This window comes from Magallana gigas, chromosome 5 (assembly GCF_963853765.1).
Source record: "Magallana gigas chromosome 5, xbMagGiga1.1, whole genome shotgun sequence".
NCBI classification, from domain to species: domain Eukaryota; kingdom Metazoa; phylum Mollusca; class Bivalvia; order Ostreida; family Ostreidae; genus Magallana; species Magallana gigas.
The window spans coordinates 23,511,578-23,539,178 of record NC_088857.1 but is presented as its reverse complement, the minus strand read 5'-3'; the positions used below and the strand labels follow the sequence as shown (position 1 = coordinate 23,539,178).

The window sequence follows — 27,601 nt, the reverse complement described above, 5'->3', positions numbered from 1 at the left end:
CACAGCAGTTTTGGGAGGGAATAATAAAGCAATGCGTTTCAAACCTCTCATAATATCAAACAACGCTTTTCCTTTGGAGAGAGCTTTTGAGAATAATGTCTGTTGTCAAAACAAATTTCTTAATTGTTTCTTAACTTTTTACTCGTCTTCTTGAAATCAATACATCCTTAGTTTTACCATTTTAAATATAAAAACAGATATCTGGTTTATACATTTTAATCTTAGATTAAAAAACAACAGTAACAATCAACTTGGGCATGTTGTAATAAATAAGGGATATTTTTATTTCTATAAAACTAGTAAAATCCGGGATTGGTGTGTTCGATAAAGCACTTCTTGCAATATTTTTTAATCGTCCTATAGGCATCCACCGTTAAATGGCAGTCCTGAATGTTAAATTGCTGCAATTGTCTACAGGATTTCGCCACAAATTTGACGCCTGCGTCAGTGATGGCGTCACACGACTTGAGACTCAGTTTCTTCAACTGGGGACAGTTTTGAGCTAGGACACACAGACCCTCGTCCGTGACGTCACACTTCCCGATATCGAGGGACTTTATCTTTGAACAGTGTCGAGCGAGAACGTCCATGGAATCGTCAGATACGGCTTCACAACCTCTCAAGTTCAAGTATCGCAGTTTGGTGCAGTGTTTACACAACTGAATGATCCCGACATCGGATATCTTATCACATTTTGCAACACTGAGATACCGTAAATTGGTGCCGATTTTCGCCAGTTCACAGACACCGAAATCTGTCACTTTTTTGCAGTCACTAATACTCAATTCCTTTAGTCCTGAGCAGTAGTAAGCAATGTACTGGAGTCCCGCGTCGCCTATTCGAACACATCTTCTGAGATACAGAAACTGCAGCTGGCTACAGTGAGTAGCAATGACTTGGAGACCCTCGTCCTCCAGAGCGTAACAGTCCGTCATGTCCAGGGTCCGTAGGTAGATCTGCCGGAGGTGGTGGGCAGTGGCCTGCTGCATTATCTGAGGGGTGAGGCTGATGCGGGTGATACACGGACAACCTAAGACGAAAAACAACACACGTCAGCAATTTTCAGATAAATTATACGTCATTAAGTTTTCTACATTTTTATTACAAAAATTAAAGGTACGTGTTAGATTTGATATGAAAACAGCTTTTAATTGTATTTTTATATGCCATCAGGTTTTATACATTTGATTATAGAAAGACATTATACAGAGACGGCTATGGTTTTACAAGTACAATCCAGGAAAAATACTGGTAGCTTCTTTCAATAATATTCTAATTGAATTTTCATTTGTCGTTAACTTTTACATATTTCATGACAAAAGATACTTATGATAAAAAACAATGCCCTAAATAAAATTTTAATCATCGATGTGCACTACATTTTTTATTTGCTCGAAGTCCAACTATTTTTCCCTAAAAGGAATTAATTATGAATTCATGTTTTATAAAACCTATTACATAACGTCGGGATTTGACGAGTTTCCATTTTTATTCTAATTGAAATATCACTATTGGCCATGACAAGTAGCAACATAGCGGAATGTACGAGACATTTGTAATAGAAATGAAATGTTGACAAAAAGATTTGGTGAAGAGGGGTCCACAATGAACTCAACTTGTCAATTGCGGCTGGTCACAAATTCCAAAGCAGACAAAGGGTAGTTACATGATATATAAATATGTACCGACATTAATCGAACATTGAGTTTGATGGGCAGGATAAGTGGCTGGAAGCTTTTATCGTTGAATCGCAATCCGGGCCTGTGTCAATATTGCTGGTAGTGTTCAAAACCCCCAGAATCGGGCCGGTTGTCACCGTGCCACCATATTGATAGAAAACATGGCAGCACTCAAAGATGGCACATAATACTTCCATTCCTTTCTTTTCTCACTTTTGAATTCTATTGTTGACACAGAACGCATTGCAGGAAAAGTGTAATATTCACCCAATTTAATTCTTTTTTTATTGACACAGTTCTAAGAATGTATGTGTGTGTTTGTTATGTTTCTATTCTTTGAAGATGAAAAACGACCTGGTCTCTCTTGTTTGTCACAATTTAGTTTTCAATCGAAGCTATTCATTACACTTAATTATTAAGAGATTTTCAGTGGAGAATTGAAAGACTTAAATCTCAATTAAAACTATTTCCAAAGTACGGAATCTAGAAAGAAAACATCGCAGAGAATAAGAGTTATTGTGGAACTGTTAGAACAGGTCTGCTTTATTGAATCTAGGGCTTACTAAGATTAGCCTCGATATTTGTTTGACACGGGGACAATCCACATCGCTGATAATCCATCTCTACATTGACTTCAATTAGATTTACATCTACATGTATAATGTGGTCAAGCAAACCGAACGAGACAAAATAAGTTTCTTTCTGAACATGATGAAAATCATCATTTCGCATTTTTTAAAAATTCGTTTCAATTAACGGTGCGTTTTCTTCCTATACTGTTCTATAATGAGAAGAATTCGATAATCAGAAGGGAAGAAAGGCTAGTATTAGTCTGCTGAGATAAAATTATACCCACTTAGAGCAAAATATCTACACCTGATAAGTTCTCTTTCTCTCTAAAGAATTACCTTAAATACTGGCCCTAAAGAATTACGTATTGCACCAAAACTATATAATGCGACAAACCCCAATAATGGCGAAGGCATGCAGAACTTGTTATAACGGCCTCTCTTGTTGTTTTGGTTTATGGGATCACAATAGAAATCTTGTCTACCTCTTAGAAACCGTGCGGAACTACTCTCGAGTAACGCTGATATACGGGTGGATAAAGAGATTGTGGGTACATTTGCTATTATGTTTCTCTAAGGCACATTCAAATAACTTCTGTGAAAAAAGAAGTGATCTAAAACGTAAATGATGTAACAGCCTTTGCTTTAATTGAAAACATTCTTTAAAAGTTTGACGGCAAGCTGCAGAATGGGTGTCTAGTGTGAATATACTTTTAATAAAACACTATGCCCGGTATTATCTAATATGCACGTACTTCAATGTCACCTTCAGAAGATTTAACAATAACGGTATCGGCGGGAACGCGAAATCCGAGAGAAGCCGAGTCTAATACAGAATGTGCCAACTGCTGCCATGCACTGTAACTCTGTAATCGCTCTATTACAATCAATAAAACTTGAGAAAAATACCAAGGTATATACAGATGGAACCTCGAATTACAGAAAGGACATGTTTAAACTGTTAATTCTTAGTAGTATACCATATGTATTCAAATGAGGTATCATCTTAGACGGCTCTGTAATGGAGTTTTAATACTCACCTGTTACATCAAGGTGTTCGAGATTGACACAGTATGACACCACTTCGAACAATGAATGGTTGGTAACATTTGAACACCCTTGTATTTCTAGATGCCGAAGCTCGGGACACCGTTTGGCAATAGTATGTAGTCCCTTATCCGTAAGTTTTTCACACCCATTCAAGTTGATTTTCTCCACAATAACACACACAGTTGGAGTATTGTAACTCAAACGTTTCGTTAAGTACTTCACAGCTTTGTCAACATTGATACGTTCACTATTTATCACAATCCGTTTCCATAGTAACGGATCCCAGACCACCCTGTACCATCTCTGACAGACGCGAGAGGCCCGGCACAACTGGTCAGAAGACAAATGAGAAAATATTTTCACGATGACGTCATCAGTAATTAAATCGAACAAGGACGGTTTATGATGACGGTATTTGCTTTGTTTGGTCACATGACAGTCTTCTTGAAGCTCTATCCGTTTGATATTGTATTGGATTTGCTCCATGTGTTTGTCTAATTGGTATTCGTACGCAGGGTTTTTGTAGCTGATGACGGGTGTCTGTGGATATGATGATGGCGTCTGAGGTGGATGCTGATGTGGATGATGACGTTGGCTGGAAGTGTTCGAATGGGAATACTGGGACTTCTGTGATTTCTGTGAAAGGGAGGACGGAGTGCCCATGGAAGACGAGGACCTATAGGAGAGCGGGGATGGGGTTGACATTCGGTAATGCATGTTTAAATCATGAGCGTTGTAGTGGTTTGGCTGCTTTGGTGTGCTGCTGGTAAAGTTTCGATGAGCTTTTCGCGGCGACGTCTCGCACGGAGAATCACTCGCGTCTGAGTATTTTCGGGAATTGAGTTCAAATGGTGAATCACTAGCGTCTGATCGCATGCCCCCTTTGAAGGTAGACATATTTGTTCCTGAGTATGTGTAGCTAGGAACATCTGAGGCAAAGCCTGAAGACGAGTCATGGGCCGATTCCACGGTCATGGACGGGTCTACAATGTAAAAGAGAAATATATATACTATAAGCGAGCAATAAACTTTTAACTTTCCAAAGTCTAAGAATACATTAAAAACACAAAATTACTTCTTCATTGTGATATTGAAAGTCACAAAACAAGATTTGACCCTCTCTAAATGTGTATATTTTATTTATTAATTTTTTTTTTGCAAGGTAATTAATTTATTCATCAAATAAAACATTGTCTCTAAATCATGAACATGGGTAGGATATGTCTTGACGTGCAAGTTTTGGGTTGAATCCATTTTCTTTCAAACCCGGTAGGTTTGTATTGATCTGGTAAGTGGGTTTTTTCCTTAAAAGCTACATGGGGTTACCTTATATTTTACAGCATTACTCTTTAATGTAGAAATATTTTGGTGATTTCGGAAGATTTGATTTGATCAAAGCAGACAACAGTTTTACTGGCAGACGATCCGAAACACTATGCGCTATCCGGGAAACCGCCCTTATACTACAAGAACGTGGAACGATTCTAACAATGGCTACTGCTAGTAAATTCTGTGTTCAATCCCATAAACCTGTCTTTCTGCTATCGATCTATTTACTTGCAGCCATTCAGCACTTGAAGTAAAAATTACGAGTTATCAGTTATTATCAAATACAAATTACAGTGGCGAAATAATCTTATTACACATTCTGTAAATATCTTGACTGAAAGGCCTTTCTCCTCCAACAATGATTTACAATGCCGAATTGTGCACGACATTTATCAGAACGGAGCTAAACGTACGGAGAAACCTAAAATTACATCTTGAATTGAAGGAATATCGGCATAAAATGTTCAGTAGCCAATTATTGTCATTTTCTTGCGAAATTAGATTTAAATTGACTTGGCTATATTATTATCTCTCGATTTGGAAAAAGTTGACACAATAGGAGAGGAAAATTTTAAAAACACAAAATGAAATCATGCAGAAAACGACAGGTTATTTGTGAACACAGGCTTTATATACCCGACCTATTAACAACCATAACGTATCGTATAACTATCCCCCAAAACTCGCCCAAGATCATAAAAATAACACATTTCTACACGATTGAATTTCACTCATACCCCCCCCCCCCCGAATTTTTTAAGAGTTATCGTAGAATCTTTGTACTTTGAGTAGTTTTCCCAAGCAGTGGGCAAGATAAATACACAAAAATCTTTAGAGCAGCTATTAAGCCAGGCAAGTTTGAGATAGCGACAATGGACACAATTAATGATGTCTTGACAACAAAGAGATTTTTTTTCCCGGATCCAGTTGTTCCCTTATCATATGGCAACCTTTTTCTGAAACTTACAGTCTTTGGTGCTGTTTCCTGCTGAGAATGCAGCCATTTTTATCATGTTCAGATGAACTGATAATCCAACACTATCAATATTTTATGTGCATTAATATCCACCATAAAAAAACGAAATATCTTCATTCAACTCAAATATCATAAATGGGTCTCCAAAATGGCCAAAAGGGATTAATATATAAACATTAATTTAGACAAAATCCTAAACGAAAGTGTTAACAGAGCAATAAAACCATCTACTGACTGTCGTGTGTTTGTTTTTTTATTTGGAGGCGAATAAAGAAACCCCCCTATTGCTCTTTTTCTTTCGTGGAGGCTATAAGATTTTACATCGATTCAATTGAATTTAGAACATAAACGTTTACTTCGCCGTAAAGATTCGAAGAATAAAACTCGCGAGGCAATGTAGATAAGATCATAAAGATTTCTATGGGGAAAGAAAAGGCAGAGAAAATTTAATTTTATTAACCTGCGATACATATCAGGCCATTCATCATTATGGCTGCTTGGTATAACGGTGGCCAGAAGCACTAAGCTATACTCTCAGTTTGAATAGTTGAACAGTTTATTTTATCTCTTCGGTTGGAATTTACAACATTGAGAATATTACAAACATATACACAATTTACAATTTATGCGTGAATAGAGGAAAAAGAAACAATTATAATGGTTCTCTACAAAATATATATGAGGTATAAATGTACAATTTTTTATGTAGATAAATAAATATAGAATTAATAATCAGGAGGTTTAGCCTTCTCGTTAACAATACTGATCAATACATTTACATAACTAGCTTAATAAGCTGACATCGTTTGAGAGAAAAGGCTCGTATTAAATTTAATAATATTTGGTCTCAAAAGATAGAATTTTGGTATATACTTTTCTCTTTCGTTTTTCAACACAGTGCAACACAAGATATAGTGAAATTTTATCTCCAATGTCTCTTTTACATAAATTACATACCTGTTACTATTTCTATGTCATTCCATCTACCAGTTTCAATAGGTAATTTATAATTTGATGTTCGAAATCTAGCTAAAACTTGTTTCATATAATTACTTAAATCACAATTATAATACGGTTGGCATCTAAAGTCTAAATTAGTAAACAACTTATAAATATAACACCTTTTGAAAATTATTGCAGCTTGATTCACAATTTCGTTGAAACTGATCTGTTAGCTCTAGTTTTAAGCTTTAGATTAGCCAATCATGATTGACTACTTGGTTATTCATCCAAATATCACTATACCCACTGTCATTTAAAATTGATTTCAAGTTTTTAATTTGGATTCTTTACCATATACATATTTAGCATTAAGTAAATTATACATTATGTAACAAAATTTTGACTGTTTTCCATGGATAATTTTTAACCAATATGCAATAATTCTTGTCTTGATATGTACAATTAATGGTACTCTCCCTAATTCTCCATATATCATGTAATTTGGAGTAGAAGACTTAAGATAAAAAAGCAGTTTACAAAATTTAACATGTATTTTTTTCTATTATATCAACATTATTATATCCGAATTCTTCACAGCCATATAACAGATTAGCTATCAGATGTACAAAATGTTATGCTAATTGGGGCGTCTTTTGAGAAGAAATTAAAGTCTCCAACTTCTCCTGTAAAATCTCTATCATTACAGATTGGCACCTTTACTGCCGTCTGACATCAGAAACATGCATCTCTTGACTGGATAACAGATCACGTATATTTCTTCATTCACGATTCGTTTGTTTTTCATGGTGGTTATTATGTTCAGGATATTACGTCATTAACCTTATATTTTTCAATTCTTTTTATATGAATAATGAGAAATAAATTGTTTGGTATAGTCTTTTGAATTCATCTTCAGTATTTTGAAAAGATAAAGTTCAAATCTCTCAGAAATATGGCATCAAATGAAACTGTTCTCAGAAACGGTTTCATATTACGCAATCATATTGATTCTATTCAAAGGTTGTTTAACTCATTATTGAAATAGTTTCCTTAAAATGACTCATTGAAGCTGTTTCTTAGCAGTCTGTTAATATATTATCGTCTGTGTTATCGAGTTAAAAAAAAGACTATATATGAATCTCATAATAAAACAGCTAAAACCCACATAAAACACTAATAGCCATGTAAAAACTAAGACAGCTGCCGTGGCCACAAAGAAATAAAACAGCATTGATAGCCATATAAAGAATATCCAAACAACGTGAAAAGTTATGTTGAGAAGAAAACACGAACACCATAGCGGGATAGAAAAACAAACAACATGAATAAAATTAAACAGCATAAGGCTGAATTTTGTTTAAAAAAACACGAAAACACTGATTGTCATGAAGAAAACATGAACAGCATAAAATTATAACATATACTATCGAACATTCAATATCAGTCTAAATATAAAAAACGCGACTTGTAAAGGAGTATACACTGAGAAAGAATGTTTTCCACATCACCTAATTTTTCGAGTAAGCTTACCCCATTGGTTGGGGAATTCCCGGGAGTAGAAGGTCAGATTTGGGTTGATAGTGAACAACATGTCGGAAGGTGCGCCCGTTGTACTCAGGAGCACAAATTACACAGGACTAGATAGGGTCCGAAATCTACCGGAAGTCGCTTGGTCTAAGTGAAGCTCCGAGCAGCTATCAATCCTTTTAATACTTGGGACACAGAGAGTTTATTTTTGGAGAATGTGTTATATGAAATAGGGTAGTAATCTTTTATGTCAATTGTGAATAAGTTTAAATTCCGTCAAAAAGTAAAAATCGCTCGACTGACAATTGAATGATACAGTTAAATGACTAACACAGCAATGATGACGCAAGGACAGGGTTTATTAGTGGGCCATTGAAGAGTTATTGAATAATATTTTACTTTCTGTAATAATTATTACTGGCAAGCCGCAACCGACTGAATGTGGTGTCATTTTAAACCAATTGCTTTTACCTCGAATTAAAAATACTGAAAAGTAGATAGTTATCACTTCAGTTCAGAAATAATTGAACTGTACACGTAATCAACTGGAAAATTTCAATTACCTTTTTCCTGTGTGGTTAAGAAGAAATAAGAGGCCCATGGGCCACATCGCTCACCTCAGCAACAATTGGCATGATAAAATCAGCTTCATGGGGTCATAATACAAAATATCTGGACAATTTGGACGTATAATACATGTAGATTCTGTATAATAAAAAAACAGTTTCCCTTGGATATTCTTATGTTTAAAATCAAGTCCTTTTTCAAACAGGATGATTGTATAGTCATATCACATTCAGCATTGCAGTTCTCAAAAAGACCCTAAACAATTGTTTATATACAGGATATAAACATACACCAAACTCTGAACCCCTTGTGAGGCCCAATGATCGTCCAGAGGCCAAAGTTTAAACAATTTTAAAGAATCAGCAATATGTAAAAAATGCTTGCATATATATAAATTCATATATTATAACATTTCAGTTTCTGTGAATAATGAAAATGTTTTCCTTAATACAACAGGATCCCCAATGTGGCCCCATCCCACTCCTAAAGATTTTGATTTGTACGTATCTACACTATCTGAAATTGCTTTCACTAAAGTTAAAGCTTTTCTAGGCAAATGTTTTTTTAGAAAAAGATTTCAGGATATTTTTCTAAATACTCCTATGTAAAAATTTGTCTCCCCCCCCCCTCTGTTGTGACCCCATACTACTCCTGGGGATCATGATTTGAAAACCTGAATTTTAACTACCTGACGATGCTTCCTACCAAGTTTCAGTTTTCCTGGCCAAATAGTTCTCGAGAAGATTTTTAAAGATTTACTCTATATATTCCTGGGTATGAATTCGACCCCCTTTGTGGCCGCAATCTACCCCCGGGGGTCATGAGTTTCACAACTTTGAATCTACACTACCTGAGGATGCTTCCACACAAGTTTCAGATTTCCTGGCTTAATGGTTTCTGAGAAGAAGATTTTAAAGATTTACTCTACATATTCCTAGGTATAAATTCGACCCACCCATTGTGGCCTTATCCTACCCAAGGGGGTCATGATTTTCACAACTTTGAATCTACACTACCTGAGCTTCCACACAAGTTTCGGCTTTCCTTGCCAAATGGTTCTTGAGAAGAAGATTTTTAAAAAGGACTATATATGATAATGGCCCCCTAAAATGAACATCATCATTTTACTATCATTCTTTGTTTTCTTAATACAGATATGTATGTGATGTGTTTACATAATATTCATTTTGGTTCAAGTGCCCACAATTTAGAAATATGACATTGTAAAGACAACCTTTTCCCGCCATTTTTGCATTTTTAGACTAAAACAGCTTGTTTTCAAGCAGTGTTTCCTTCCGAAAACATAGAGCGCATTCTTGAACAAATAAAATATTTTAATCAGAGATGTATCTAGCCAAGACTAATAAGTGACAAAAAAAATTTCCTTGTTCAAGCATGCGCTCTGTATTTCCCATTCGTAAATATATAAGAAAAATGTCAATTTTTGGCCGATTTTGATTGGATTATAGAAATGGCGTCACATCTGACGTCATGTACTGCCAGTGAGTGCAAATAAATCAAATAAATAGATGAAAAATATATTTTATATCAACTCTTCTAAAAAATTAGTTAACATTTTATTGCACCCGAAACACTTAAAAAATGGCGATTTATGGGGGCCAAATTTAACTCTTATCATATATAGTTCTTTCTCGAATATTTTCAACTATTCCTTATTATTGTCCATTGTAAAAGGACGTGATCCTTAATTTTCATAACTTTGAATCTTTTTAGCCTAAGGGTGCATTGTGCCAAGTTTGGTTGAAATTGGTCCAGTGGTTCTTGAGCAAATGTTGAAAATGTGAAAAGTTTACAGACAGACGGACGAACAGGCGGACGACAGACAAAATGTGATCAGAATAGCTCACTTAACCTTTCAGCTCATGTGAGCTAAAAAAGAAAAAATCTTAGACAACGGTTTACATTCTAAAAAAAGGATTAGACCTTTTTGGTTAGTTGAATTCCTTTGAAGACCCTTCCCTTCATTAAAAATATTATGAATTTCGTTTTTAACCTTGAGTGCCGCGTAGTCTTGGCTGGAATTTTAAGGACTTGGGTCAACATCCGCATACAGTTGCGTTGACAACACCGGAAGCAAAATTAGATGTCTCCTTTCCCCCATTATTTCTTTTTACTTCTGTTTGTCTTACACATTAAGGCACTAGCACTTTAACTGATCTCAATCAATGCAATCAGGCGGATTATGATTGAGTCCCTAACCCAAACACTGTCTTTTTCAGGTGGGCTTTTTTGTCTACTGCTAAATTGTCGTCAATAGCCGGAATACGTAACTTAAACAAACTGGAAACGATATGAATGAACGTTGTGGTCAGATTTCATACAGAGAAATGTCATTATCTCACTGTATTTGTTAATTTCATGGGACAGTGGTCTGTTGAGTAGAGAGGTCATAAACAGAGACAGGCCACGTGCAAAATGTCCCGTAAACACGTAACGTCGAGGTAATTGTTCGTTCGTGGACCCTTGTTCACGGATTGATTGATAATTAATAGGTAATGTATTCAGATTCGTGTCATGGACACGGATTTCCTGTAAAGCTATTTTTTTTTACCAATGATGACAACGGTATTGAGTATAATGGGCTCTTCTCCTGAATCTTCCTTCAACGAAACAAGTTTTAGGCGTTGGTCATAAAGAAACACATTTAACATCTTGTTTACACAAGTTCGTGAATGGGATCAATGTTCTTACAAAAAATATTGCACTTTCATCTGCAAAGTCAAAGACTAAACAATGTAGAGGAACGGGACGGCGACTTGTTTAACGATCTTGCAAACTCTCAAGGAAGGCGTTGGTGACACAACTCGAAAACACTTGTTCTCGCTCGATTATACGCCATATTGACACAACGAACACAACCCCATTAACCCATTAGGACCAAATGCGAAGATTAGATTAATACTTGTTCAAAAGAGTACAAAGGAAATAGGGTCTGTGTCAATATTGGCGCGCTACTCCAACAATGGCAGACACTTTTTTTGCATTCTGCTTCTTGCTCGCGCGGGTGTGTCGCAATCAGGCGACTCCAAGGTTGAATCCCTAACATTTCTCATAAATACCGTGAAAGAAGAATATAATGAATGTTAATTTCATACTGCCATTTAGAATATTCTGTTATCGTCTGCTTGTCAATTTTTATTTTTGCGCAGAGAATCAGGTGTCTTTACTGTTAAAAGTGCATCCTATACATCCGTCTATCCATTAAAATTTGATATTATCAACAGAAATTAAAGTCTTGTGGTGAAGATTTCTTTAGATTTTGAGGGACACAGATTTTCTATAATTTTTAGAGGATCTGCCATTCAGAAGTAATATATGTCGTCTTACTTGAAACTTGAAGACTTTAGGGGTTGGGAAGAAAGCGAATTTCCTAACAAATGGAATCCAGAGCGAGTTGCATGAAAAGGGAGAGCTGACAACTATCACACACCTCTGATTTGAAAGGAGGGTGAATATGAAAACCCTGTTGTTTCTTAAAGGAAAAATACCCGGGCCCTCTTTTTTGGATTGATTGTCAATAAAACACGGGCTTATTAATCATGTCTTTATCCTCCAGATTTTGTTTCCGAAAGTATATCTGCAATGTGGTCGTGCGCCAGGTTTCCTTTTCATTTTGGAGCGCGACTAAAGCCTCTTTTATCCATCCCAAGACCTTTCCCTGCGATCACCCGTACAAAAGCCTGGATTCAAATTTACTCAACGATGGTATCTGTATCTGACCTGATTATACTTTTACATTTATATGCGGGAGATACGATAGGTTTAGTATATGTCATTAATTGCCAGATAACGGAACAACGATTACAGATTGGCTTTTGTGGTCTTTCTGAATGATCGACGTGTTTTTGATCAACCAACTATTCATCTGACTTTTTAATCGATGATTTATTCTGCAGGTTTTAGAAACTTTACTTTCGATTTGTACACTTTTCGAGATAAACACACAAAACAACGACGTAGCTCGTGGGACAAATAAAGCCCGACAACATGAACCCTGCCTTTTTATCCTTAGTTTCCAAAATTATTCTAAAAAATTTGAACTTTTTTTTTTAAAATAACAACCCGCACTTGTGCAAGGAGAGATATGCAGTTGTTTCGTGTGATACTGTTATCTAAATGAACTAAAATGTGTTTTATTACAAAATATTTGATCTGACAGCTCACTGGATATCTGTTCCAGTGAAATGTATCGTGCTAGATAGACGAACACCTGGACTCTCATTAAATCACCTTCCAGCCAGGTAGTTCAAAACACAAGGTCTACAGTGAAGGGCCAGCGAACGGGGGCTATACATTACATAATCCATATCCTTTCCCCAAAAAACAATTATAATTCCAGAAACTTGGAACTTTTCTTTAAAAAAGGGTTCACCTTTGGTCATGTTTCTTGGTAATTTTAATGTAAATATAATCTTGTGTTTTTTTTATTTATCTTGATATTTATTTTAAGGGGGGGGGGTGTCCCGCGTGCTTTTACTCCACACCTTTTACTCAGATATCCTGCGTGCAGTGCTCTTTTGATACTTTATATGTTTGTAGGAGTGGAAATTGCGTGCTTTATTTCTAATGCAACATGCTTCTACACCAAATTAAATCAGTTTCAATGTTATCTACAAGACTGTAGACGAAAGATCGGGTAAGAAAATCAGGTGTAGTTTAATAATAACAAAATAATGTTCCTGAGGGTAAAAAAAATGCAGTGCAAAACTTTAAAGTAATCAAACATTCCAAAAGTGCTTCAAAGTACAAAACAGAAAATATGAAGCAATTTTTATTATAACAAAGGCAAAAACTTAATACGACGTTGACCTTCTATTAACTAAATTCCAGCGCGTGGAAACATGATTCGACAATAATTATAAGCCTTGTGTATTATAATTGGATTAAGGAAAAAAATATTTGAGGACCAAATGGTCAATTATCTTAATTATGGGAGTGTGAAAATCCACTCTGCTCGGATTAAATCGCTATAGACTTACTGCCCTATGCCACACTGCAGTTAGAACCAAATTAATAAAGATTACGTCACATTCTAAAACAGATTAATTTTTGACGTGCGGCTCAAATATCAAAGTTTACACAACAAGTATAAACACATCAAAACTTTTAATTGCATGGGCCCTTAATCAATTACAGTCCGGTGAAATTGACAGATAAGTCTCCGTACAATCAAGGTCAAACAAACAAGTTCTTCACGATGGGAGACTTTCTAATTATTCCACTGCTAATAAATTATAACTTGCGATCCAAAGAAATGAGTAATTAATTAGCAAAACAAAATACCTCTGCATTTCATTAGCGGAAATCTACTGATATGAATCTATTGATTTTTTTTTATCAAAGTGAATCAATCATTGATTGACAAAAGAATAATTATTATTTTAATTTGGTAGAAGTGAATTATTTAAGTCAAATTTTATATCAAACACAAACTTTCACGTCTATAGAAGTCGTATTGAAATTGTTATTCATTAATTTCAAATAAAGTACGCAATTTAAACGCCCAAAAGAACAAAAACTTGACGGTTATAAAGCCTCTGTTATTTTTTTGTTTATGAATATCAGATGTTTGTTATTTATGACGTAAACTCATAATCTATTTTTTAATCTTTAATAAATTAACATAAGTAAATCTTCGTTATCATATTGAATATGTAAAGGGCAGCGATGATGAGTCAAGTTTCCAATTACTACTATAAATCAAAACTGACTATCTTTTGCCATTATTGGAAGTCGATTCGATACAAAAGCGATACTTGGACTCCAATATTATCGAGTCGAGGCCGGTCATCTTTTCCCGATCAATCTTAGAGATTTCCTTGTTCTCTCTCATTCAAAACCGAGACACAAGTTTTCCTTGTATCAATCTGAAACTTAAAACCCTGTAATATTTCGTCTCTTTCTATCTTAAATATGAATTCCAAATACGTTCTTGCAAAGAGATACTCTATCTGTGATTTAAACCCCAATTTTAATTATTTTAATGTTTTCCTATTTGCAAAATGAAATGTGAATATTTGTTACCCCTCTGAACAGGTAGTAGGGAATTAAAATAAAAATTACAACATAAAAGTTTCATAACTACATATACGACGCCTCATGAATTTCCCACCACAAGGAAATAAGATAACACTATATGAATACCAGACTGATAAAGAATTATCAATTTGTTCCTTAATATTGACCAATAAGGCGACACCATTAACACAACTGGGCACAGTTATCCATTAAAATGTGCAACACAATGGAGGTGTGCGACAATAACACAATGCACAGCTTTCTACAGAAGCTAAATCGATATATGTGTGACAAGGAAACATCGATTGAATTCAAAATATAAAAAATACTGACCCACACCGAAAAGGTCCGACATGACCCCATGCCAGTCGGTTAGGGGCTTCTTACAGCCTCCGCTGTCCGCAAATACTTCCATTTTTTTAAAGAAACTCTCAGCACTGTCTTCACAGTGTTTGTAGTAAAACTTTAAAATCCATGTGTCAGTTTAGTAGAGAGAAAGAAGCACTGATGTCAACACACGTACAGGTAAAATCCATATAGACCGACTCGACAGCGTCCCATAGAGTAAGACGTACCACGTGACTGCAGGTAGAGGCAGAGAGAGAAATTAACATATTGACATAGTATTGTGTAGACGAGTGTGCATCCACGGTATTACACAAAGCCGTGCATAATGGAGTTTGTTAAATAACTGCTTGCAGCGCTTTCACACCATTTAAGACTGGCATTACAATATGGGGGAAAGTTTTTTTCTTCTACTACCACATAATTCGTGAATTATATAGCGCATTTGTAGGCAGATCTTTTTCGTCAGCGGTGTCACATAGTGTTCTGTAGAGCCACTATTGATCACGTTTGAGTATTTAATCGATTAAAAACTATGGTAGAATTTTTTCTCTTGTAAAATGTAAACTAAAGTTCGAGTCTAATTGATTTATCGGTCATTATAAGAGGGGTAAAAATGGCCTTTCGAAACAAGCCTTCTCAATGGAACAAAAACACTTCACCCAGGTATTAACTGTATAGTGTATATACACATTCAGTACGCTGAAAATCGGAAACAAATGTAGAGAACATTAAATATTGATCGCAATGGCGATATCCCCCCTCAACTTAATCACTAATACCGGGAGAATGAAATTAATATTTCATAGCTGACCGCATTGAACCGAAAGGCAAACCAGGGGTACAAAAAAGAAATCAAATTTTACCAAAGAAATCCAGAGTTCTATATCGTTTGATACCATTTCTAAAAAATATATATAGAAAACATCAATACTGTAATATACATGTACATTGTATATTCAACCAATTTGCTTCCAAATGGATACTTACTGACAGGAAGCTCCGAATGAACAGAATGAAAGGATGTGCCGAGCCTGACTGTGGTCAGTTGTTTTTGGCCAAAGGGTTTGAGAGGTCACTTGGTAGTTTAGAGTCACAATTAAAAAAGGCCCATGTCAAAGTGTCTGACAAATACACAGTTCTTTAGAGAGTCCCCACCAGTACTTACAGTCAGCCACAAAAGAAATATTTCATCCCCGAGAGAGGGAAAGAAAGGGAGATGGACGTGTTGCCTTGTTATGCAACCGAGTACTCGATTCAACAATACTCAGCAGTAAGACTCTTATATACAACCTTCAGTGGACCCACAATGAAAAGGGACTGAGAGAGATAGACAGATAGAAAGAAAAGACATCAGTCTTTAGTATGTGTGTACAACGTAAAATGACTTTACAAAATAGTAATAAAGAAAAACAACAACAAAAATTGTCAAAATTGGAAGGATGGCCAAACGTGAGTTCTGTTAACCCTTGACATAGGTAAGTTGTTGGTTCAAAGGAAGGGGACACCTGACATAAAAGATGTAACAGTTAGATAGCAAAGTGTTGATTGGACAAAGATCTGTTGATTGGGGGTCGCCTATCTGTGAACACATCTGGTGCAGCAGTCAGTGGGTTTCTATCGGAACTATGCGTGACATCCTAGATAGAATCAGGGAATGGAAAAAGAGAAAAGTGACAAATATTTTAGGAGCTTTATCTATGAGTATCGAATACATTGCACATTCCCTTACTCACCTATTTCAGTAAATCTTTGTTTTAAACCACGTACAGATTAAAAAGGCTTTATATATTTTTTTCCTTTGTCATAGAGGTGATTGAATATAAGTTTCAACTCAACCAGCTCCCTCCTTGTATGACATCATAAATACTGTTACAGCAACTACATCTTAAAATAATTAAGAATCAAAACGACAAAAAGGTTTTTCAAAACTTCTTCATATTGTTTCTTCTATTAACGACATGTATTCGATTTTAAATGTATTCACTAAACTGAGAATGATTTTTACCATTGCCAGTCAAAACAGAAAAAATGAAACCATTACTTTCACGAACACATTAATGCTAGCTGTAATAATGTAGCCCTCTCCGATATTTTATATCTGATGTTTCCTGGAGAGGGCTACAATTCCACAGGATCTCCGTAATGGTGCAAAATTAATTTTTTAATGCGGCTGACTTCGGTCTAAAAAGATCGATTTTATAATTGACTTTCTTTAGATAAAATGATTTTTTAATTCAGGTTGAACAAATTAATCGTATATAAACCAAAACCAGATAAAACACATCCGCGTGTTTACCAGTCGTCCTTTTCAGCAGCCATGACAGTTCTCGCGTGATTTTATGGGATGTACGCTTGGAGTTTTGATGGGCTTGTTAACGTGAATGTCAGTGTAAATAATCGATCTTACCTCGTTATATCACTAAAACATCATTTAAGGAAATGGTATATAATGGAAAATTCATATTTACCGCGTTAATTATGTTTATAATAGGGGAATTCCTATATTCAGTTCAAGATCCGCTCCTGAATTCTCATTGGCTGTCCCAAAATAAAACCGGTCAAGGTCAGTAAACATGGCGGACAAAATTCAGCTTTCGTTGTTGACATACACGAAAAATAACCGATATATAGACTATACTTGATATTTTTGGATTAATTTATGCCATAGACATCTACAATGTTTGAGTTCAGGTAAGAAATGCAAATGTTATTGTCATTTATGTACGATTTGAGACGAAATCGTTGCGGGAGTGAATCACTCCCGCACTTGCACCATTACGGAGATCCTATGGAGTTGTAGCCCTCTCCCAAAAAAAAAATAAAAATAAAAATCGGGAGAGGGCTACATTATTGCAGCTAATTAATGCTAAATGTTCAACACTCAAAAGACATTATGAATATTAACATAGTCCTTATTCAGGCACCAAGTTCACACGTATGTTTTTTTATTGAAGTTTCGGGTAATTAATTCAGAAAAGGAATCCCTTTCCGGATGGTTTAGAGAGACATTAATTGTTCATATTAGAGCCCAGCTCATCGCTGTCACACAAAGGCATCAAGAGCAAAGTAAATGGAGAATGAAGCCGTAAAAAAGGACATAAATGAGGTAAAAATCTGAAGGCTGAACAATTTCAGATGGCATTGGGATTTCTAAAACATTACAGTTCCCTCCTTGTCAATGGCTACGCCCCCGTATTATGAAAATGACGATAATCCGCCCCGGAATTTTCTTGATGGTAATGTTACAGCAACACATTTACATTTCAATACCCCTGAAAAAATGATAAACTGTAATCTAAGGCGTTGTAACGAATTTGAGCAGGCGTCAATAACGGAATATTTCAGCGAGCAAAAGAAATCGAGGTAATTCTTATTATTTCTTTTCGAAGGACTGGTTGAGAACTATAAAATACCAAAAACGCAATCAGACGATGTTAAAATGCAAAGCGCCAAAGAGTGCTGGTGCAAGCACGTACTAACAAACACATTTATCACCAAAGAAATGTTCAGAATAACTTACGTTTCTACTCGATCGTCAATTCGTCTTTATTATATATAGTATCGTCTGAGTGACTATCTAGCATTCTTTCCCAAATCGATGAACTTCAATAGCAACACACGACTCTTACAACCCATTGACGAAATCACTTCCATTCCACTGATAAGTAATGGGCTCGTTCCAAAGAATTTCCCCGACTTTGACCAAACTAGAACTAATCTGGCAAAAGGCGTATGTTGAAAGAGAGGAAAACCAAAATGACTTCCAGGTGAACTTTGGCGCTTGAAACTGTCAATATACCTTTATTAGGTTATTTACAACTTATATAAATATGGCTGTATATTAAGATTAAATCAGACCTACCAAGTCAAGATGTCGATAACGGCCTTTACACCCTACTAAAGATCCGCCACTTGAAACGTCTTTATTCCTGCCTTAATTCATCAGTAAACAGCTTAATCGCAAGGAGCTTAATTAGCGGTCCTTGCCTGTTTACATTTAGTTAACTTTCACTGTGTTTAATGTTTTTATCTCGACTTAACTTGTGTACACCATGAAAATCTACAGATTTGGTCAATAAAGTTATACTTTTGAAATAATTACTGGTATTATCTCGTTTAAAATCGCCAAAGAATTATATAAAGCAAAATACACTCGTTAAGATTCCGGATCGCCAGACTTGTCTTTTAAAAAGAATTCTTTATTTTAGTGAAATGGTGCGATGGATGAGTTTTAACTATGAACTTGAAAAACTTTAATTTTTTGAATGAAAGTGCGTGCATGACTCCCTGAAAGTTTCCAGAGCAAACACGATTTTAACAAAAAGCAATGATAAACATGGGTTGTTCTCGGCTAACTGACACCAGCAGAAGGTTAATGGAGAGGGGGTCCTAAATATGTGCCTCTTTATGAAATTCAATAAAGTATAAAATAAATATTTGGAATGGTATCAGATACCATACATGTATACATAAAGGTGCGTTGATTCACAGAGAAACTAAAAAAGACTTTAAAAATTTAAAGAAATTGAAACGTAAATATATTAAAGAAAGTCTCATAAATGCGCACAGTTTTACAATATATTGATTGTCACGACAAATATAGATAAATACATGTAGTTAGGTGACCACGACAATAAGGGGTTAGCGCTCATCAAAAGAAAATAAAACTTTGGCGCTGGGGTGGCCCATTTCACCTGTATTGTTTCTTACCTGGTAAAATTAAATATCACTTAAAGACGGACAAAGGCGATAAAAATTAAAGGATATGTCAAATACTATCTAACACCAACAAAACAGGTTTATCACAGGAACAAAAAGTGTTCATTTAACAGGGAAGATATCATGGTGCTTTGAGGTCAGATTCGGAACATCATCTTGATTATCGCTGATCAAAGATTTGTTTCTTTTCTTTTTTTAATTTACTACGCCCTAAAACATGATATCATTTACGGTATTTTATCTTTTATAATGCGTTAATGAACAGATGACTGTTTCTTTTAAAGGTGTTGCTAAAACATTACGCCTACTCTACAACTTGCGGCCGAAAGCAGAAGCTGCACTATTTGCGCGATTATAAATAGCAATATACACAGAACATCACGTGTTCTGCAAAGTCTTCAACTGCGCCACAAACTCAGTGAGCTACTGGAATTTTTCAAGTTGGTAATGCTCTCAAAAATTTATATGCGATTACATTTTTTTCTGCATTCTTGATTCTTTAAAAAGTCAACACACAGAAAAGAACAATTAAACTGGATTTGGCCCTACTCGCGTTTTCACAGCGGGGGTAGGGTTCTGTTGTGTGAACCAATCTACAAGATCATGACATTTAATAAACGGGATATGGAGGGAGTAAGGCGGATTATCTCCAAAGGAAGAATTAAAGCAGCCATTCGGAACAACAAAAATATGACAATATGTTCTATGTGTCAAATTGATCAACAGGGAAAAGCAATGCGACGAGAAACGAATTTTTACTTCGATATGCCCCTCGATTTATAAAGAAGGAGGATAGGTCCAGATTCTAAAATAGTAGGCTACAGAGCACACGATTTGATTTGAACATATTTTATTGTTTGATAGTAAAAACAAAAGAATAAGGCACAAGTTCTGAAAACTTAGAACGCACATTCCTACAAAAGGAGCACAGTAACAGAACGCCTATTCTAAATGACAAATGAAGTTAAAAAAAGTTTTTATGAATTACATTCAATGATTTTGATGTGCCAAATATAGTATAAAGCTGATCTTCACCTTCCAATACATGCACAGTCTATGGTAAAGTTTAGTCAAATAAAAAAGATGCTAAGTCCTTTAACTGAAGATGATTCACCACAGAAAAAGACCAGTATAAGAATGTGATTGCTGGAAAATCGCTCAAGAACCGGGGGTACCATTCCTTCGTGGCTCGGATTCTGTTATCTTGTTCTCTACTGTACATGTACATTGCTTTTTATACTAGTGTCTCGTTTATTGTATAAATAAAGACTATGATGCAAAGATTGAGTTGACGTTTTGTAGTAATCAATTGTATACAAAAAAACTCCTATAAAACTATTACGACAAAATAACCCAATCATTTGACGAAGGAAATAAAATCTGGGAATGGAGAAATATCAAAAACGTAAAAAATTATTAATCATAATTCGGGCACTGCAAAAACGAAACATGACATTGCACTTTCTATCAATGAAATATTCTCGTATGTCATTAAAATAGAAAACCACTCAATGCGTCTTTTTTCCGCGTAAGAATGAACAAGGGCAAATAGAAAAGCTGAAATACAAGGAAAAGTAAATCTTCTCGCGATTATGTTTAACAAATTGACAACTCCCTGAGGACAATCTACTCTCATACAGTGGACGTCAAATTGAGAGGAGAACGTGCGGTGTAAATCAACAATGAATGAAACACAATATCACTTACATGTATGTGATGGGGTACGAAATTATTGACCCGTCCAAAAAATAAAAAAAAATCTGTTTGACTGTGTGATTTTGGTTTAAGAATATTAATCTTATCAATTTAGGTGAAGAAAGTAAGAAACAAGGAATTATTTCAGGTTTGAACAAGCTGTAATAAGTACCAAATTCCAGAGGAATGGTAAGAAGTTTTTGAAACTATTTAGGCAAAATCGATATTTTTTTTAGATATGCAAAAGACATGCATTCCAAACTCTTGTTTGAAACCGAAATTGGGACGGGGGGGGGGTGTTACTGCATTAGCCTTTCCGTTGGATGTTGCTATCGGAGGGGGGGGGGGGGGGGGCTGTAACAGTCTTTCCGTTGGTGTTGTTGCTATCCGGATTAAGCTTTTCAAGACAAGAGAAAAGGACGACCATCATCTTGTGACAACTCGACTGACGATCGGTTGGGTGTTTTATCGGAATTTTCGTAAGAGACTCAGCAGTGGTAACAAAATCACAAGACAAATGTATCCCTATCTATCAACATAACGACTGGTCCGTCTTGTTCCCTTCAGGTAAAGACGATAAAATAAAAATTGTGCAAATACAGCGAGTATATTTATCTATGGATTGCTGCTTGAGCCGATTTTGGAGCGCTCTTAAGAAACAATTACATTTCCATAAATTATTTTCAAAAGTTGACCTTTAATGAAAGCAAACAGAGGAACGGTATTAAAACACATCTTATCAGGTCTTTATGAAAGATTATGACACTTCATAAAAATCCAGGTCGGTTTGTATTGATTTCTTCAGACAACGGTGATTCACATTAAAGACAGGTAGAGAAGATTGCTGAAAAGGTTTTTTTTTTATGTATTTATCTTGAGAGAAAAATTATTCCAATCAAAACGTTGGCACCGAAAGATTTTTTTTTAAATTTCCGCTTTCTTATGTGAAAAAGGCTCTTAATATATATTATCAAACGAAACATTACAATGATAATATACATTGACAGGCTAGCTTTGAACCTTTGTATGTTTCAAAAAGACATCAAAGGCAAATTGTCGTCATATAAAAAAAAACTGTTAACAATGTGAGGTAAAAAGAACAATAATAGGTCTGAAAAAAGGGGTTAAAGACATGAAACAAAAAAAAATCCAGCTTACTTTCTGAGCGAATGTTTTCGTGCGATTTCGGTGCAGCAGAACTACCGTTTATCTGCACATTGGTCTTTGTTTTCCTAGTTCCCTGACCCACGCAGTAAAACAGCTGTCCGTTAATTTTCCCCAAATCTGGGAATGTCAACCCAAAATAGGTAGAAGCCATTTTAAACTCCGTTTATTCCGAGCTCATGGCGCTTAGGTGTCACTCTCATGCTAATATGAGACAACTTTTTTTCGGATATGTGGAGATTATCAAAATACATGCTGCCCCAATAATCCAAGACTATTTGCCAAAAAAACATATAAGTACTTTACTGTTAATGCTGTTACATTCAAATGAAAAGGACTGGGATTCAAAGTTTACAATTAGGGCTTAACTAATCTCTCTAATTCTCTCCGTTGCACAAAGAGCAAGTTTGCCAATTACACAAAACTTAATCTATCTCTGGTTGTGTTTGTGATATATAGAACAACATTAGAGAACTTATTCTATAATTTAGCCTTTAAATATTAACCAAAAAGGGGATTTTAGTTGAGCTCCTTACTGGACAGAGCATTAAAGAGAAAAGGCTTAACTTTCCACGTTATATGTCAAATTCATTCGGGTGTTTGTGTTTGAGTATATCTATTACTCAAAATAAGCAGTTAATTTTATGACCGAAAGTTCTGAAATGCCCCTTTACGGTAATAAATAAGCTAACAAAAACTCATATAAAAGATAATGCATGACAATTATAACTATGATACCAAAATTATTGAATTTATTTACAGCAAAAATTATGAACATGTATTTTTAAACTTGGTCACTGCTAAGTAAATGATCGTGAATTTTGATAATATGATACTGGGATTCCATCATAATTAACGTTGGATGCCACCGACACAAAATGTCTCTCAACATACCTTTGCAGTTATTGTTTTTCAGTTTAGGGGCCAATAACTTGCGAATTCTTTCCAATGTATTCATTGATATCAATTATCCAGTTAAACAATTTCACATTTTCTCATCCTTTTTTGATCATACTTTGTTTTCAGTTTTCACATTTCTTTCAAAGTTCTGGTGAATCGTAACTGAACAGCAACTAGAAGCTACATGGTCAGTGGTGGTTTATTAAGTTTTAATTCAAAATTTACTTTCAATAGGATTAATTTACTTATCTTTTTAAATCGAGAAAGACCCTTTGTGGGGATCGAAATAAAAAAAATCACTTCGCAAAGGAAATGTAGTCTTATGAGTAAGCAAATTTCTTTATATGAAAAACTTTTGGTTGATCAAAAAAAAATATTCTTTTAATTTTGCTAATCATTTTCACTTGGTTGTTGTTGATACAACCAGATGGTCCTCAATTCTGATTAATTTTTAATTTTCAAGGCACGGTTTTTATAAGTCTAATATCTTTTTCTATAAGCTTTAAGGATTATACATTTCAGTTCAATGGGCTTTAAAAGGAACTGCGGTGTACTGTTCGAGACATAAATATATAAGATTCACAATACTTGTATTAACTGGCAAACCATATTAATTAACCACTACTAGTATGTACCGTCCTCATTATCAAGCACAGTAGACGACTCTGACATTGTACAGATAAGAAAGGAATCTCTCCAACATGTATTTATTACATAGAAAGGTTCTTTGTTTTTTAACATAAATATTTCTTTGCTTTATACATCGCCTTCGTTATTTGGACAGTTCTAGTCTAAAATGAGCTTCCAATTATCAGGTTGGGTTGATCATGCAATCAGGCTTTTGAACCAATAGAAAACAGCTCTTTGATTAAGTATCGCTTGGTGTTTTTTTTTCTCGTATAATAAATCTTTGACCAACATGCTGGAGTTCGCGAACTTCAGATGCTGCAATCCTGTTGAATTCGTGAATATAAAAATATTCTCACTCTGTTTATACAGCAAATATTTGTGGCCTTTACAAAAAAAATACTTCTGTGACTGCGAAATGACAGATGGCAATACTTGTAAGTCATTAATCGGTCTTAAACACCATCCAATACAAAGTCCTTTTGGTTAATTGAAGAGATTGTGGAGGTAGATTTTGGGGATGGGGGCATACTAACTTGGTACACTGATGACGTGGAATCGACCAGGTGAAGGTTTGGAGGACCACGAGCTGATAATGGCGAAATCCGCAGACTCCGCGGAAAACTGCACCAATGGCTGTCCTAGATAAAAAAAAAAATAGTCTGTCAACAAAAAAATCTACACCGTTTACTCACTGGAGTAAAATTCTTTCGCTGATACATAAGTAAATTTGTGGTTGATCCATTTCCACATTGAAAATGACCAACACACGAACTCGTCTGGTTCCCGATGTGTTTGCAGAACGTCTAAACGATTAATTATTAAATGGTAATGGTCAAAATTGGTCATAATTTTATATATATATATATATATATATATATATATATATATATATATATATATATATATATATATATATATATATATATATATATTTGAGCAGCGATTGTGCGTCCTCTCAAAACAATTTTCTTTCACATTGTTCAGTCTGTTGGTCTTTTCAATATATTAATCCTGGATTATCAAAGCTTGATTTGATTTGACAAAAGGTGTCAAGTTGATGGTACTCGAGGCATCCATCACGGGTTCATTCACTCCGAATTCAATTACAGGACGCATTGTGCACACTCTACACACGCTATTAGAGATTATATTATGATGATCTTGTTCTACAATACCATACAAGGACACACTATCAAGTAAAAACGTGCATCTAGCTCCAAAGCACCCCAGTAATATCCAACCTTGTCAATATGCAATGCACCTGTTGATCTAAAATTTAGAATAATTTGGCCTGTCGCGCAGAGAGAATAAATTGTCATATTTTCTATCAAGTATTGTTCAACGAAAACTTCAAAATCCATTAAGCCTGGAGAAGTCCCCGGAGAGCCAGGACAAAGACATATACTGTATATGATTGTATTAGTAATGTATTGGCATTTCATTCCCTGTAATGCATATCGTTATACAGCTATTTTTCATAAATGTCTTGTGCCTCTAGGAGTTGAAATCGAGCGGAAATGTTAATTTTCTAAGGGTTTTTATTTTTTGTTTAAGAAATCTCAAACATTGTTGTCTAAAATGCTGTAGATTCGACAAACTGGAAACCTTTTTAAACCGACTTATTTATTTCCACATATGAGCTTCATTAAATATTATTGCATGCACGTAATTATATGTATATTATTCTGATAAATGAAACAAATCGAAGAGAAAAATATGAGTAAAGTTAATTCTTTTCAATGAATGTCAAAGAATATATTTCCATGATAAACTGTTTTAATAAACATTTTTTTTTTCAAAATTTAAAAAATTGCATAACAGACAACAATAAAATTGAAAGGTATACGTACGTGGTTTGGTACTTGCAGATCCCATTCTTCCACCATTAAGTCATCCAATGGATAGAAAAGTGCCGTAACACCGAAGTTTTTATGAGGTATCCATCATTTTAAATATCCACCTGCAAACGGGTCGCTGCTATGAAATGAAATATGAAATACAAAGCTGAATTATGGAAACTCCGTGTAATACTTTACACATCTACATTGTATACCATAGTAGCCGTCAATTTTCGAAGATTCGAAGAAAACAGCACACTAAAGCAGATACCCAAGGATAATGACTGTGTGATTAGGGGGATGTTTGTCAATAGTATCTCTCCACGGAAACACCAAGGCTATCTCTTTTTGAAAAGAGAGGGGCGCCACGGATAAATTCTTTGAGGACCCCGGGTTGGCCCCGGTCCATCCACAAACCTGTCACCCAGCGCAAAAATGCCTAAGCCCGGGTTCCGGTAGAGGTTATAAATGGGCGTTTATTAACTTTTACAGATGTGACTAGGTTGCAATTAAACTCAATCTTTTAAGCAGTGCGAAGATAGGTGACTTTCTCGTGTCCCGAGATCTGCATTGCCATGGCGCTAAGGTCCGTTAACATTAGAAACTACAACGTTGTCAGATATTTCTCTGGGATTTTTATCATTCTTGTTAATCTTCTCTCATTTTTGTATCATACCTGGAATATTTGGAACATCCTCGTTTCAAATGAATTTGTACTGTTTTTGTTTGTATTGTTTTTTATACACAGGATATATATTTATATTTTCTAGTATGTCTTCAAGGTTTGGAACTTTGTTGTCAAATCTGTCTTTCAATACTTTTGTCAAGATTTTATTCTCTTATTTCAGGGGGAATAGTTAGTGTGTGTGTGTCTCTCTCTCTCTCTCTCTCTCTCTCTCTCATATCTTAAAATAAACCACAGCCGCCACAGTTAAGATTCTATTCCATGCTCTTGCCCTATGGCAGTCTTGAAACTAATGATCAAATAAATTCAAAAGTAAAGGTCAATGATTACGTGTAAGAAAACAAAAGAGAAGGATATTGAAACCCCCCTGTACAACATTCCGTATTTATTTTTGCCCTTTACACGAATTAGTAATCTCATCGTTCAGTTCACACGTAATGAACCAAAAATGGCGCTAGATAATCAAATGTAAAATGGTTAATAATATGTATATTCTTTGCTTTTTGAAACCGAAATAAAACTAGGAATAATTATAGTTTCAGGGTATGCCTCAAAAAGACTGATTAGTCTGTGTGTGAGCACGCGCGGACAAGAGAGAGAGAGAGAGAGAGAGAGAGAGAGAGAGAGAGAGATGGTTTAAAGTCAATTATTTTTTTTCGATCAAAAAAAAACCAACCCACATTTACCTGTATAAAGTCCTGGCGAAGTACTGTGATAACTTCCTATCACAAAACGATCCATACCACTTCCTTCACCCAAAGACTGATAATTCGTACGATTATCGTCCCTGTCTTTTAACAAAGTGTTGGATAGATCGCCAAAAAGGTGTTTTTGCTTTAGAAGAAAACAATTCGCTTTGTGTATTAGCGTCCGTAATGGAATGTCTTTCTTCTTACACTCTCTTCCATATTTACTTAAAAGTTTATCGCTACTCAGATTTTAAA

General features: G+C 35.2%; 1 protein-coding gene across 8 annotated transcripts; it reads right to left on the bottom strand.

Annotated features, from left to right (window-relative positions):
* Positions 1-200: 200 nt before the first annotated feature.
* Positions 201-27,601, bottom strand: LOC105322053 (F-box/LRR-repeat protein 7). 8 transcript variants are annotated; one of them, XM_066085310.1, is made up of 5 exons: positions 27,344-27,601; positions 25,985-26,111; positions 24,668-24,772; positions 3,289-4,281; positions 201-1,030 (listed from the first exon to the last, which is right to left on the bottom strand). In XM_066085310.1, exons 2-5 carry the CDS (start codon positions 26,007-26,009, stop codon positions 297-299), a joined length of 1,857 nt encoding a protein of 618 aa, XP_065941382.1. In that variant the 5' UTR covers positions 26,010-26,111; positions 27,344-27,601; the 3' UTR covers positions 201-296. The 8 variants fall into 8 exon arrangements, with proteins under 8 accessions (XP_065941382.1, XP_065941383.1, XP_065941385.1 ...); XM_066085311.1 differs by having other exon boundaries at positions 25,985-26,108; XM_066085313.1 differs by lacking the exons at positions 24,668-24,772; positions 25,985-26,111; positions 27,344-27,601 and adding exons at positions 18,547-18,744; positions 18,889-19,091.

What these genes read in the sequence shown, in the direction of transcription:
- LOC105322053 (XM_066085308.1), bottom strand. Translation starts at nt 22,758, where the DNA reads ATGGCTTCTACCTATTTTGGGTTGACATTCCCAGATTTGGGGAAAATT. An exon ending in CGAAAACATTCGCTCAGAAA is followed by an intron (nt 4,282 to 22,598) that starts GTAAGCTGGATT and finishes TTTACATTGTAG; the next exon opens with ACCCGTCCATGACCGTGGAA. An exon ending in CGAACACCTTGATGTAACAG is followed by an intron (nt 1,031 to 3,288) that starts GTGAGTATTAAA and finishes TTTTCGTCTTAG; the next exon opens with GTTGTCCGTGTATCACCCGC.